The following is a 13,936-nucleotide window of genomic DNA, read 5'->3' as shown; positions in this document are numbered from 1 at the left end:
ATTAATTGGCGAATACGACTATGGAACAACAAACCAGTCGAGATCTACTTCATTCTTACTCTTATCTGTTCGTTTTTTAATTGTTTCGCACCAAAATCAATACGGTCGGGAAAATAATTTTGAAAAAAAAAGGGAAATTAAATATTATTTTTTTTGTACTTTTCGGAAAATTAGACCTGCCGGTTTTGTAAACCAATTTATATAAAAGTAGTGGCCTTACTACACATTAAGTTATGGCGTAACCCCCGTATAAAAGTCAACCAGAATCAACTGAGTATGATGATGCAAATGAAAGACTCTGCAATCACATGACCATGATGACGTAGATGGATTCTATTTATAGCATCGGATTCACATTGTTCATTTAGTTGAAACCAATTAGGTTGAAAATACCTTTTGATAAGTAAAGACAATTATTCCAAATTTGTTACTAGTTATTTACTTATTGTTCGAAATAGAAAAAATAACAGCATATTAAACACTAAATTTGTGAGGTCAAATGTAGGTCACATGGGTATTTTCGGAAAATCTTGTTATCATGTTATTAAATTTGAACACAACTATGACCTAGTTAAGGAATGCTTATTATCGAATTTATTAAAATGATAAATCAACTGTCTATAAAGCTTTTTTTGGTTTTGAAAATGTGTTTGTGAACTACATTTTACTTCATATACCTGAGGATATAGTTATTTTGTCTTTACAATGCATAAAAGTGAAATATCAGCGTGACATAAAAATGTCACAAATTCTGGTAGGGTTTGAATACAGCGTTCTCTTCAGCGAACACGTCCCAAAACGTAATATATAATGTGTTCCTAAAGTTCTTTAGCTATCCAACTACATGCAATTGGTTTACAGCTGCCGGGTTTCTTTGGCTATTGTTCATTCCGTCCGACATTTAGCCACAATAATGCACGTTTAGGGAACTTTTTTAACATTTGGATATTCATTTTGTTCCCATATACACAAGTCAACTATTCCATATCAATGTAAAATATATTCTTCAACCTTTTCTCCACAATACTAAACACTTCGCTGTTAAATAAAAACACAAAAGTTACACTTTAATTATTTTAGCCAATACCTTTTACTTATTACATATAAGTTATAATGAAACACAAATAATTAGTTTAATTTAGATCGACTTCTGTCAATAATTTAGATCGACTTTTGTCAATAAAGCATCGCCATTTTGAAACCATCTAGCAGGTGCGTGTTATCTTTCCGCTCAATATACTTAGCGCTGGGATCTGTCATTCTTGGCTAGTAAAACAACAAGTGGGATATGGACGCGTAGAGTAGCCAAATAAAAAATCATCAAAGACTCTGTTCAAAGCGGCTGTTTATATGGGCTAGTCTGACATTTAGTCCACCTAAATGGCCGTCAACCAGTCTTTTGACAATTTTTAGACTATGGCAGACTGGTGACAGGGATACACATGAAATGTCAAAATAATAAAAAAAAGTATCCCTGATCGCTCATTATTGTAGCTAGTCCGACATTCATCGAAAAACTCTTCACCATTTTTATAAAAAAACTTAATTGAAAGGTTGAAATCAGTCAATCTTACAAGCAAGTTAAACATTAACTGATATCCACCAATCGGATTTTTTTTTGGTTCAGCAGAAAATCAGAAGACAAGCCGTTTATTAATAATAAACATCTTAAGATTAAAAAATAGTAATCAACGAAACAAAATTTACCCAGCTTCTTGAACAGAGAATTGAAGTCAACATCTTGTCTTAATGTTGACCCCATTTATTACTCCAAATGGAGACTGTCAGAGGTAGAAATCCCTATTTTATGTTATGTATCGTTTTCGTCCGAACTTGTTTTGAAACATCCGCCATTGATTAAAGACTACTCAAGGGAAGTCATTCTGAATGAGTTGGGGTCCCTAGACTTACCGAAATACGATTATTTACCGAAAGACGGATAAAATTACCGAAATACGCATGAAAGTTACCGAAAGACGCCTTCTAATGCATTTATTTTTAAATAACCTTGTATATATAATGATTATACGCATTGTAGCCAAAAATTATAAAAAAATATTTAGAAATAATGACTTGATTGACAAAAGAATTTCCCCTTTTTAGTCAAATAGAGTTATCTCCCGTCGTCAACCGAAATACGATTTATGGATATGGTTAAACTGGAGTAAACATGATAGAAATTTACCGAAAGACGCTTGCTATTGTATTTATTTTTAATATTCATATATATTTGATGATTTTACACATTGTAGCCAAAAATTATAAAACAATATCTTGAAATAATGAGTTTTTTGACAAAAGAATTTCCTTTATTTAGCCAATAAGAGTATTCTCCTGTTCTCAACCAAAATACGATTTATTGATATGTTTAAGGTGAAGTAAGAACATGACAAATATATACAGTTAACATAATACTAAATTTTTATTTTATTTTTCATCATTTCTCTACATACATGACATATACATCTGATTAACATCGAACATGGAAGGCTGCATAAAACATAAGTCATACACATAATAAAATTACATGAAATATTGAACGCTGCAAATACAAAATAAAATGATTAACTTACAATATGTATTTAAATCATTGACAAAGACATATACATGTTAATGACAAAAGCTATGGTAAATGTACATTGAAAATTCACCTTGTGTTACAAACAAATGTGTCAGACATACTAACAATAAAATTGAGATTGAGTTATAAGAATATATTAAAAATTACCTTTGAATGCACCATGCGTACCAGTATATATGACCATGAAGAAAAGAAAGTTGTTGTTACCTAAGTTCATATGTACATGGCAAAAATGTTGCCCGAATTGAATTATGTTTCATTATTATGTGCAATATGTATTATTAACTATGTAGATATCTTCATCGTTGAAATCAAACAGTTTAAGTTGAAATACTTTATTTTTTATGGTTTAGCATGGTGCATTAGAAATAATAGCCTGCATTTCCAGTGTCTGCAATGGATTTGGACTCGCAAAAATCACCCGCAATTATAAATGTACACGTAATGCGGTCCTTTAATGCGTAATTATTATGGTATTTACTCAACACGTGTCACAGAGCCGAAAAGGGTTTACCCAAATTAACACACTTTCAATAATACCAAACTGTCCCCCAAAAAACGTGCCGCTACTTTGTGGGGTGTCATATACCGGGTAATAATTATGATGTTTTAAACATGCCTGATTTTGTGTATTTGGTGTGGTCTGGTTATTATTGTCCATAAGTAAGCTAATTTATCTGAAGATGAGAATTTCTTTTTTCGATTTTCATATAAACAAAAATTAAAGTTTGAAAGCCCTGAACTATACTGTAGATCTAAGTTAGTTTAAAAGAAAATGATTTTAGCGACATTTTCGACCTATTTCAAAGGTAATGTCTCAAGTATATTCCAAAATACTTTCAAATGCTGTGTATTGATCTAACATTTCCATAAGAATATAAATGCTATTATTTTAATCCAAATTCATAATCATTTTCATAATACAACAACTAATAAGTTATTTTTACCTGCGTTAAATCGTCTTTCGGTTGGCCAAGGGAGACAAATATTTCACTGACATATTGTCTTTATTCAATTGAACAATAAGTAAATATTTTCATGAACTTTTTCATTTTTATGAGTGTGTTTTAGTTATATGAATATTATGAGATCATCATTAATTGGAATAATTGATTATTTTGGAAGCTTTTATCTGTCTTTCGGTTGGCGAGTCGGCACGCGGAATTCGATCTCGAACACTGAAATTTCAACTGCCTATTACATCATTATATTTCAATATTTTTCTCTAAAATTTGGTTTGGTAATGTATTTATATAATATTGATATAAAAACAATAAAATAAATGCATTAGAAGGCGTCTTTCGGTAACTTTCATGCGTATTTCGGTAATTTTATCCGTCTTTCGGTAAATAATCGTATTTCGGTAAGTCTAGGGACCGAATGAGTTGGACATATCGGTAAAACCTGAAACGGCTAAATTTAAAAATAAGCCGATATGTCAAACGGGGATCTCTTTCTTTATTATAAGACATTCAAGACTATTCGCGAATTTTTCCTGGAAGCGATTAAAAGTTTGAGTGGACCCATGTATGACCAAATTACTTAATACGATATCGAGGCAGTCATTCATTTTGTACACACTTGGCAAAACCGACGAACATTTGATAAAGGTACTCGATGTACAATTATACCCGGACTTCCTTAACAACTGTGCTTAATTATGCAATGATTTATTTAACAAAGACGCCTTAAGATGTGTGCAGTTAATCAATGACAATGCTGCTCGACAACATAAGCTAATCCTAAAACAGTTATTTATATTCCGCTTTCGAAGAAATATCGTTAAAATCAATAGGAAACATCTGTCTATTGATTTTAGCCGATGCATTTTCATTTTTCTTAATCGTTTGTAAGATCAGTCGACTAGAATGCATCCTTAATTATAAATGTGACCAACGTAATGTGTATAAAACAAACTAGTTATAATTACTGTTACTATGACTTCCTATAATCTCGTTTCATTACTATGAACAGTCGAACCCCGCTGGTTCGAAATCGCTTGGCTGGAAGTCCTCGTTGGCTCGAAGAAGTTAAACAATCCCGGTTGACTCGAATTTTTCGAGGCCCGAGGTATTTTCGCTGGTCCATGGGAGTTCGAGCAATTGGGGTTTGACTGTACTATCAAAATTGTATTGCGTTTGTCAATATTTATTCTTATGTATGTATTACCAAATACCATGTACATCTCCAGAAAATTGAGGAAAAAAGTGTTCATGTTTTATTTAGTTTTGAGGAACGATCTTTTTGGGGGAATGAAACATATACTCTTGGTGACACGTTTTTCAAGGGGTCCAACGTGTTTTGTGTTTTCCGAAATTTAAGTGTGGGAAATGTGTGATGCGGAATAAAATGGCGGTGTTCGAAGACATTAGTGGTGTTTTGGGAAGATATGTTCACCTGGTAAGCATGTTTTATATCTTTTCTCGCAATATAAATACGCATACCCGGAGGTCACACGTGTAAGCTTCTATCAGTTTTTAACCTATGTTTCTAGAGGCATTAACAAAAAAGTTATTGAATGTATAAGCTGGACGATGGCTTGTTTGCAAAGTGAAAATAGAAAATTGCGTGACTTGAAACTGTCTTTTTGTCAAAGTGCACCATTCTTGTACCTATTCTTGCTATTATTCATTTTGCATTTTTTTTCGACGGTTAGTGCACTTACATGGTCACTATAAGGCAAATGTTAGTATGCAGAACTACAGCAAGGTACACGTATAGTGTGTAGTTGGTAAAAAATGTTACCATTTTTTTAGAATAACTTGTTAGAAAAAAGTATTTGCAAAGACCTTTGGCTTAATTTATCATGAAATTTAAGAAACAAATAGAATTTGCGAACAAATTCAGAAACAGTAGTGTACCAATATAAGAGTTTATTGCGAGCGCCAGACTGGGGTGCAAATCAGTGCTCATTGCAAGAACTTATCGAACAATGACAAGGGGACAACCCACATTGCCGCAGAATGCCGTTCTGCATGAATTGGCAATGTAAACGGGAAGATTTTTTTCAAAGATTGAGGGGACCGGGGCGGCAGATGGTGGTGAAAATCAGTGCTCATTGCGAAAGTTAAGCGTAGATTGTTCAGAAAAAATCCGCATTACCTCAGAACCCCATTCTGCTCGAATGTACAATGTAATCCGGAATAAAAGTGGAGGTAGGTTGGACGGGTGCGGCAGGCTTGGATGCAAATCAGTGCTTGTTGCAGATTCTAGAAACAGACTATATTTTATATCTTTATCTCTCTGCATGCCAAGTATTCCTGGTCAGTCTGTTGGTGTACATTGCTTAGCGTAGTTTATAATAAATAGTTAGAGCACTCTTGTGTTTCTTATTTATTATATCACATTAGTGAACATTGAACACACGCAACACAAGGAAAACAAAACATGGTGTCAAAAGTTATTTTTGGATTAACTAAATTTTGATTTGAACAGTTTTACATTAGTAAACATGGAATTTAGTGAATTTCAAGCACCACGCATGGAATTGGACTCGACAAATCTGCCAGAAGCATTCGAAAAGTTTGAGCGTCACGCGAAGCTGATGTTCTCCGGACCATTGAAGGCAAAAACAGAAAAAGAGCAAGTGTCATATTTCCTTTTGTGGATAGGCGACAGAGGAAGAGATATTACGTGGAAAGACATTTCGGAAGCTGATGCAAAAAAGCTCAGTACATTTTATGAAAGATTCAGAGAATATGTACAGCCAAAACTCAATCCAATTTTTGCACATTACAAATTCTTTAATCAGACGCAGGAGAATGATACAATTGATTCCTTCATTACTCGGAAAAAATAGTATATGACAAAAACGCAAAACCACTTTCAAGGTTGCAGGTTAATGACTTAGTACGATTACAAGTTGGAAAGATTTGGAAACCCGCTAAAGTAATTAGGATACACAATGACCACTATCATTGTGGACTTGGATGGTAGTGGTACAAATCAGTGCTCATTGCAAGAGATGTGCGTAAAATGTTCAGAGGACAATCCGCATTGCTCAAGAATGCCTTCTGTGTGGATTGTCAATGTAATCCAGAAGAATGCATTCTGCGTGAATCGGGAATGTACTAGTAATCCAGAATAATTTTTTAGGGGACAATCGGCATTCCTGCAGAAAGCAATCTGCGTGAATTGGTTATACAATCCGGAATACAAAAATCGGGGGTCGAGTGGCCGGTGGCGGCATGCAGCGGTGCAAATCGGTGCTTATTGTGAGAGCTGTAAGTAAAATGTTCTGGGACAATACTCATTGCCCCAGAATGCCATTCTGCATGAATTAGTAATGCAATCCGGAATAACCAAATGGGGGTCAGTTAACATCCGCCAGGCGGGAGTTTTCAGTGTCAATGGTGTGCGTTAGAAGTTCAGTAGACTATCAATAGTGTTCTTGAGTGAAACTCATCGTGAATTGTCAATGTAATTTGAATACAATGGGGATTTGTTGACCCTCCGATTTGTGTCCGAGTGCAATGAAGTGTTCAGTGTGTGTAAAATGTTAAGAGGACTATCCGCACTGTTAAAAGGTTATCTGCGTGAATTGGCAGTGCAATCCGGAATAAAAATTGGGCTGGGAATTTCTGGAATGACACAAGTTGGCGTGCATATAAAACGATTGCTCGTGTAAATGATTGATATCCGAATATATATACAACGTCCCCATATGCCACTGGTTAATCACTTTTGTGTTTTGCATCACTTCAGACGAGGAACGCGGTATACAACACGGTCGGTAGGCTGGTCATGGGTTCTATCACAAAGGTCCGTTCCATAATGGAGCACCCTGGAAATTATTCTCCGCCGGGCGTGAGGGTGCATTTTCAGTGTCCAGTGTCAGTGCGTTAATAGTTGAACGGATTATCTGCAGTTGCTTTAAAGCAAAGCAAACACTGTGATCAGGCCGGTTTATGGATGTTTTAAATCCAGATGTTCTTTTCATATGACACCTAAACCTGACAAACTGATTGGATTTTGATATTTTTGTACAAACGAACCCATGCTCAAGCTTTCCAAATAAGAGAGTGTATGTTCTAAGCCATTGCGCCTATAATTTATTTATCAATTTTATTTTGGACCTTTAATTAAATTTCAGCATTTTTTTTTTCACAGCCAATAAGTGATACTTATTTTTGATTACCATTTTAATGCTGCACTCTCACAGACTGAACGTTTTACAACTTTATTTTTATTTTTTGTCTTAGAACGAGCCAATTTATTCGAAAATGGAAACCAGTGATATAAGACTGCTGACAAAAATTCAGATCGCAGACTTTCATATTTAAGTTAAAAAATGATGTTTTATGCATTTTCCGTAAACCGTTAGTAACGGTTTAAGACATTAAACATTATTTTTCGAACAGAAATATGAAAATCTGCGATCTGATCTTTTGTCAGCAGTCATATACCACTAGTTTGCAGATATTTACACAAAAATGGGTTCAATCCAAGACAAACAAGAGGGCCCTGAAGGACCTGTATCGCTCACCTGATCCAATTCAAGTGTAAAATGTTGCCCCTAGAGTGTTAGCATACTTTTCCTATTATTTGACCTGGTGACCTAGTTTTTGACCACACATGACCCAGATTCAAACTTAGCTTAGAGATTATTAATATAAACATTCTGACCAACTTTTATGAAGATACAGATATAAATGTGACCTCTATAGAGTGTTAACAAGCTTTTCCTTAAATTTGACCTGGTGACCTAGTTTTTGACCGCACATTACCCAGATTCGAACTTGGTCTAGAACTAATCAATATATACTTTCTGACTAAGTTTCATGAACATACAATCATAAATAAGACCTCTAGAGTGCTAACAAGCTTTTCCTATGATTTGACCTAGTGACCTGATTTTTGACCGCATATGACCCAGATTCAAACTTCACTTAGAAATTATTAATATTAACATTCTGACCAAGTTTCCTGAAGATACAGATATAAATGTGACCTCTATAGTGTTAACGAGCTTTTCCTTTAATTTGACCTAGTTTTTAACCCAAGATGACCCAATATCGAACTCGTCCAAGATTTTATTGTGGGTAACATTCTAACCAAGTTTCATTAAGATTGTGCCAAAATTGTGACCTCTAGAGTGTTAACAGTTAAATTGTTGACGACGGACGATCAGTTCGTGCTCAGGTGAGCTAAAAATAAAAAAGTTGTCAAAACGGTAAATCTGTGAGAGTGCAGCTTTAAAACAAATAGATTCCACTTTGTGTTGTTCCCCTTTTCTAATCTATTAATACTCGACAAGTTGTAACAGTTAGCACCAGTCTGTAAACAGAAAGGATATGCACTGAAGGTTTGAAAAGTGAAAACGTCCATGTACTTTATCAAATCTAAATAAAATTGTTAGTGCACTATCAATTTTGTTTTGCTCATTTTCCCCGTTGAAATACCTATTAGAAATAAAACCATTGCTTTTGTATCCTACACAATGCATGAAGTTTACTGAAATATGATTATCGTATTATTGAATTACAGCTAAAACAATTTTTAGTAACATAATTTGTCAGGAGCCATGTACTTTGCCGAAAATTTTAACTCCGAGAAATCAGTTTGTGAAGATTTTCAGAAAAGAGTTTAGGATTTTTAAGACAGTCCTATATAACCATGGAAAGTGCTCTTTATAGTGTGGTTTATGGTTATTATATGACAAAATTCCCCCAATATTAAGAAAGTTAATAGCTTATCTTTAAAAAAAACCTACATGAATCAAAACCTCTTGTTTCTTCACATATGTTGCTGTGTATTTATACCTGCACACGACAACACAAATAACAAATAAATATAAGTTCAGCGCTATTTTCCTTTCATTTTGTTTATGTCTTTATTATTAATGTAAATGTGATTATAATTTATTAAATAATATTATGACAAAAACACAGAATAGAACAAATGAATGCTACAACATTAATGATGATGATGACGCGACAGTATGCACGGCGACTACACACATAATGTCAGACAACATATAAAACTTTTAATCTAAACAAGGAGCCTGTGCCTGTCCTTGCCCCACTCTGTCACCATCTGCTCGACCCAAGTCTCCATAAAGTTGGCAACGGTGGGGTCCTCCATAGACATCCGTAAGATGGCGTTCAACGTTTGATTCTGTAGTATGTTCCGTAGTACGTCGGGCCGTTTTTACACACAGCAAGGTCGAGAACCCTCATTCGCAGTCGGCTGTTGACTACAGAAGAAACAGGCCCGCAGTAGCTAATAAACTTAGGTTAGGCATGGCACCCCGCAACGGTCCGGACACCTTCAGCATCATGACTGTTGTAGTTGCCTGGCGGAGTGTCGTGTCCTGCGTGATAGTGTTTTTCAGCACTCGTTTTTCAGTGGCGGCTTCATTGGCATCTGGAAGAACGCGGGTAAATCGGTCCGCCAGCATTGTAAATAACAATGTCAGATATGAATCTTATATTTGCATATTGAACTACACATGTCATGTTTCAATACAGTAATTTTAAAAGAGAATGTTTTTATATATATATATAAATATGTTGAATATTAGTAAAAAAAATAGCATTTTTGAAACACATGTACTGTTGTGTATTTTCAGATCATTTCCGTTATGAATATCCCTTCCGCTGTGAATAACAGTCTACTTAATTACCTAAGAATGTCTGTGCAATGGTCAATTTACTCTGCTTGGTCGCCGGCCGGTAGGGTGGTAGGGTTGCATGCACAGAACGCTTCCAACACGGGGATGTGTGGAAATCGCTGCTCAAGGTTAAAATGCCACTGCTATTTCTTGAACATACCTGCAGTGCAAGTGACAGATTTGCCAAGACCGGCAACAAGTCGGACATCACCAGGAGAAGCGCCACGAATCTGTACTGCTGCATAAACACGGCCAACCACTATGGCACGGCGTCACATCTTTCTCTCGACTCGTGTTCTAGACTACAAAGGATCACGCTGGTTAAAAAGCTTTTATGGGGATATAATGGCCACTAACAATTGTATCAAGTTTAATAAGGTCTAGTCTTAGTAGATTGTAAATGATTAAGTAGTTATTTGGACAACTTGGTAAATGGTGATTTATTAATAATAATAAATGACATTGAGGAGCATCACACTAAATCCCGATTTTTAATTTGACTATGGCGTTCTTTCAATAGCATGTCGGAAGTAATTAAAAATTTGCTTTTTTACTACCATTCATTGTTTAGAGCAGAACTATATGTAAAGAGTGGACTTGTATTGAAATATTCTGACCAAAAGTCATGAAAAACTTTGAGGGTAGTACGTACAGTTTTAAATCATGTTCAGATGATGACAGACATTTTCAGATAAACATCCTCTTAGCAGCAGGGAATAAGTAAATATGAGGTTATTTCAATAACCAATCCACCATCACCATCCCATCCAGCATCCCATACACCATCCTCCTCCCATACACCATCCTCATCCCAAACACCATCCTCATCCCATACACCATCCTCACCGTATACATCATCTTCCTCCCATACACCATCCTCACCGTATACACCATCCTCACTGTATACACCATCCTCCTCCCATACACCATTCTCCTCCCATACACCATCCTCACCGTATACACCATCCTCACCGTATACACCATCCTCACTGTTTACACAATCCTCCTCCCATACACCATCCTCACCGTGTACACCATCCTCCTCCCATACACCATCCTTATCGTATACACCATCATCCTCCCATACACCATCCTCACCGTATACACCATCCTCCTCCCATACACCATCCTTATCCCAAACACCATCCTCACCGTATACCCCATCCTCATCCCATACACCATTCTCATCCCATACACCATCCTCATTCCATACACCATCCTCATCCCATACAACATTCCCACCCCACTATCACCTACCATATACCATCCTCCTCCTATACACCATCCTCATTCCATACACCATCCTCCACTTATACACCATCCTCATCCCATACATCATTACCACCCCATACACTATCCCCTACCATACACCATTCCCGTCCCATCTAGCTGGCATCATTTCAGGGAGAGAAATACAGACAAGCTTACAATCTACAGAAAGCAAAGTGCTTGCAACAAAACTGCTTACCTCTGACGAGTGTCAGGTACAAGCTGCTATCATGTGCCAGTCTGTGTCTCAGGGAGTAGTCATTTAAATGTATGCAACAAGACTGCTTACCTCTGATGAGTGTCAGGTACAAGCTGCTATCATGTGCCAGTCTGTGTCTCAGGGAGTAATCATTAAAATGTATGCAACAAAACTGCTTACTTCTGACGAGTGTCGGGTATAAACTGGTATCATGTGCCAGTCTGTGTCTCAGGGAGTAATCATTAAAAAAATGTATGCAACAAAACTGCTTACCTCTGACGAGTGTCAGGCATTAACTGATATCATGTGCCAGTCTGTGTCTAGGGAGAAGTCATTAAAATGTATGCAATAAAACTGCTTACCTCTGTGACTTTTGCTATTATTTACAAGGGTCAATCTTGTCATAAATATCCTTCTGAGCACTTTAGCTCATATCTTGAGAAGAGGCAAACATTTAATTCACCCTTTATGTACTTGCCTTTACCGACAAGGGTCTACAATCTGGTCATTAAAGTGTGACTATCATCATTTGTCAGATAAATGTAACTATTGATATTTTCAATACCAACCTTGCAGTATAATGGCGAGTTGGTCCATAGCAGACTTTTTCACCCCAGGATCAACTGAGAGGGATGTAAATATCTCATACACCTTCCGCAACCCATCCACCTGAAAAGCATAACAAAATAATTTAAGAGATAAATAGCATTAATTTAAAACTTTTAACAATCACTTCTTTAGAGAATTACATGACAGTCTGTTTGAATTCCTGGCATGTATAATTCTAAGTCAGTTAGACATAGAGCTATCACTGGTTGTGATTAATACCCTCCACAGAACAATTTCTGTAAAAAATAAGTATAATAATCAACGGCAATAACTCATGACATTAACATACACAAAATAATGTTTCATTTACATGGCACTTCTCCATAACACAATAAATATATTTTTTTTATTGATATGTGAGTTATGGAAAAAAGCAGACTTGTCCTAATGCCTCAATAATTTATGGATGGAGAGACGGACGGGATAACTTTATTCTTCATAGCTCCAACAAAAGAAAATGTTTTATTTATAATGATTGTTTTATTTTTGTATGATTTTATGTAAAATCATAATGACAAAAAGAAAAGCTTCCTCGATTGATTCATTCAGAATTTATCTAATACATGTGTAATATGTTTTAACTACCGGGGTATCACAAAATAATAACAGTTATAGATGCCAAAACTTTATCATCATGAATCATAAAACAATTATGCAGATGTGTTTTTTTCAATTTAGGGCTAATTTAGTTCGGCCACATTTCAATCCCAAAATGTACACGTTTGTCATACCGTAAGTGAAAATAAAATTCCCATGTCCTTTAAATTATTTTTTGAAATTTATTTCTCAAAAAATTGACCCCAGAACCATTTCTGTGTGAAACAGTTGGGAGGGGTCGACATTAACTATATCTGGCAAGGATTCCGAAGGGGCTCCTACATATCAATAAATGTGTCCCTTCTTGAAATTAAAGACACTGTCACTGTTACTGAAGACAAGGAAACTCAAGTTCATCTCTTATGATGCCCATTGTTATTGAGAATAACTTAACATTTCAGTATTCATTATCAATAAAATTGACAATACTATTGACTAAAAAAAACTTTTGCCCACCAAATGGGCAATCATTTGACTAATTGTTTTAATAATTTGTACTCGGATATCCTTCTTACAGTAGTAGCATACTTATGACATTGACGAGCTATTAACAAAAACTTGCACTCTCTGATTTCGTCAATTTATTGATCAAGTATCAATATTGCTCTCTCAGATCAATACTTTTGAAAATGTCCTATGTTGTCAATAATAAAATCCAAATCATGGATTGGATGCTGTAAAGAGACTCACTCATGTTTTGGCACCAATTTATTTCCCCTGGCAATGCATCTGAAAGCATTATTTTACTCTTTAATACTCACATTGTATAAAAACAAGAGCTGTCACAGAGACAGGGCGCTCGACTATTCCGCCGCTTTTCAGTGTAAGGATTTAAAAGTTTTGGCGAAACATGCATGGATCACTGTTAGATTAGATTTCAATGCAATACATGATGTGCTGAGATATTAACATTAATGTGGTTACATGGAAAATTTTAACCAAAATTTTCAAGTCTAATAAATAAAGGGCATTTATTTGCAAAATACAGTTATCTCACTTGGTTATTCAATTACGTTGGGTGATTGAATACCATTGTATAAAGTCTCAATGCAATAGATCAAGTAGTTGC

General features: G+C 35.5%; 1 protein-coding gene and 1 long non-coding RNA gene across 3 annotated transcripts in view; both read right to left on the bottom strand.

Moving 5' to 3' along the window:
- LOC128242091 (rotatin-like) overlaps positions 1-1,845 on the bottom strand; it is a 69,783-nt gene extending 67,938 nt beyond the window's left edge. For both annotated transcript variants that reach the window (XM_052959134.1, XM_052959135.1), the window contains exon 1: positions 1,708-1,845. In XM_052959134.1, the coding sequence (XP_052815094.1) occupies positions 1,708-1,762 (55 nt within the window). In that variant the 5' untranslated portion in view covers positions 1,763-1,845. The remainder of the gene's footprint in view (positions 1-1,707) is intronic.
- Positions 1,846-9,417: 7,572 nt separating this feature from the next.
- Positions 9,418-13,608, bottom strand: LOC128242100 (uncharacterized). The gene is made up of 3 exons (XR_008262540.1): positions 13,558-13,608; positions 12,231-12,330; positions 9,418-10,495 (listed from the first exon to the last, which is right to left on the bottom strand). It is a non-coding gene; the product is annotated as an uncharacterized LOC128242100 (long non-coding RNA).
- Between the last annotated feature and the right edge of the window lie 328 nt (positions 13,609-13,936).

The sequence above is a fragment of the Mya arenaria genome, chromosome 8 (assembly GCF_026914265.1).
Source record: "Mya arenaria isolate MELC-2E11 chromosome 8, ASM2691426v1".
In the NCBI taxonomy this organism is placed as follows: domain Eukaryota; kingdom Metazoa; phylum Mollusca; class Bivalvia; order Myida; family Myidae; genus Mya; species Mya arenaria.
The sequence above is the reverse complement of the archived record's forward strand: the minus strand, read 5'-3'. Positions and strand labels throughout refer to the sequence as shown.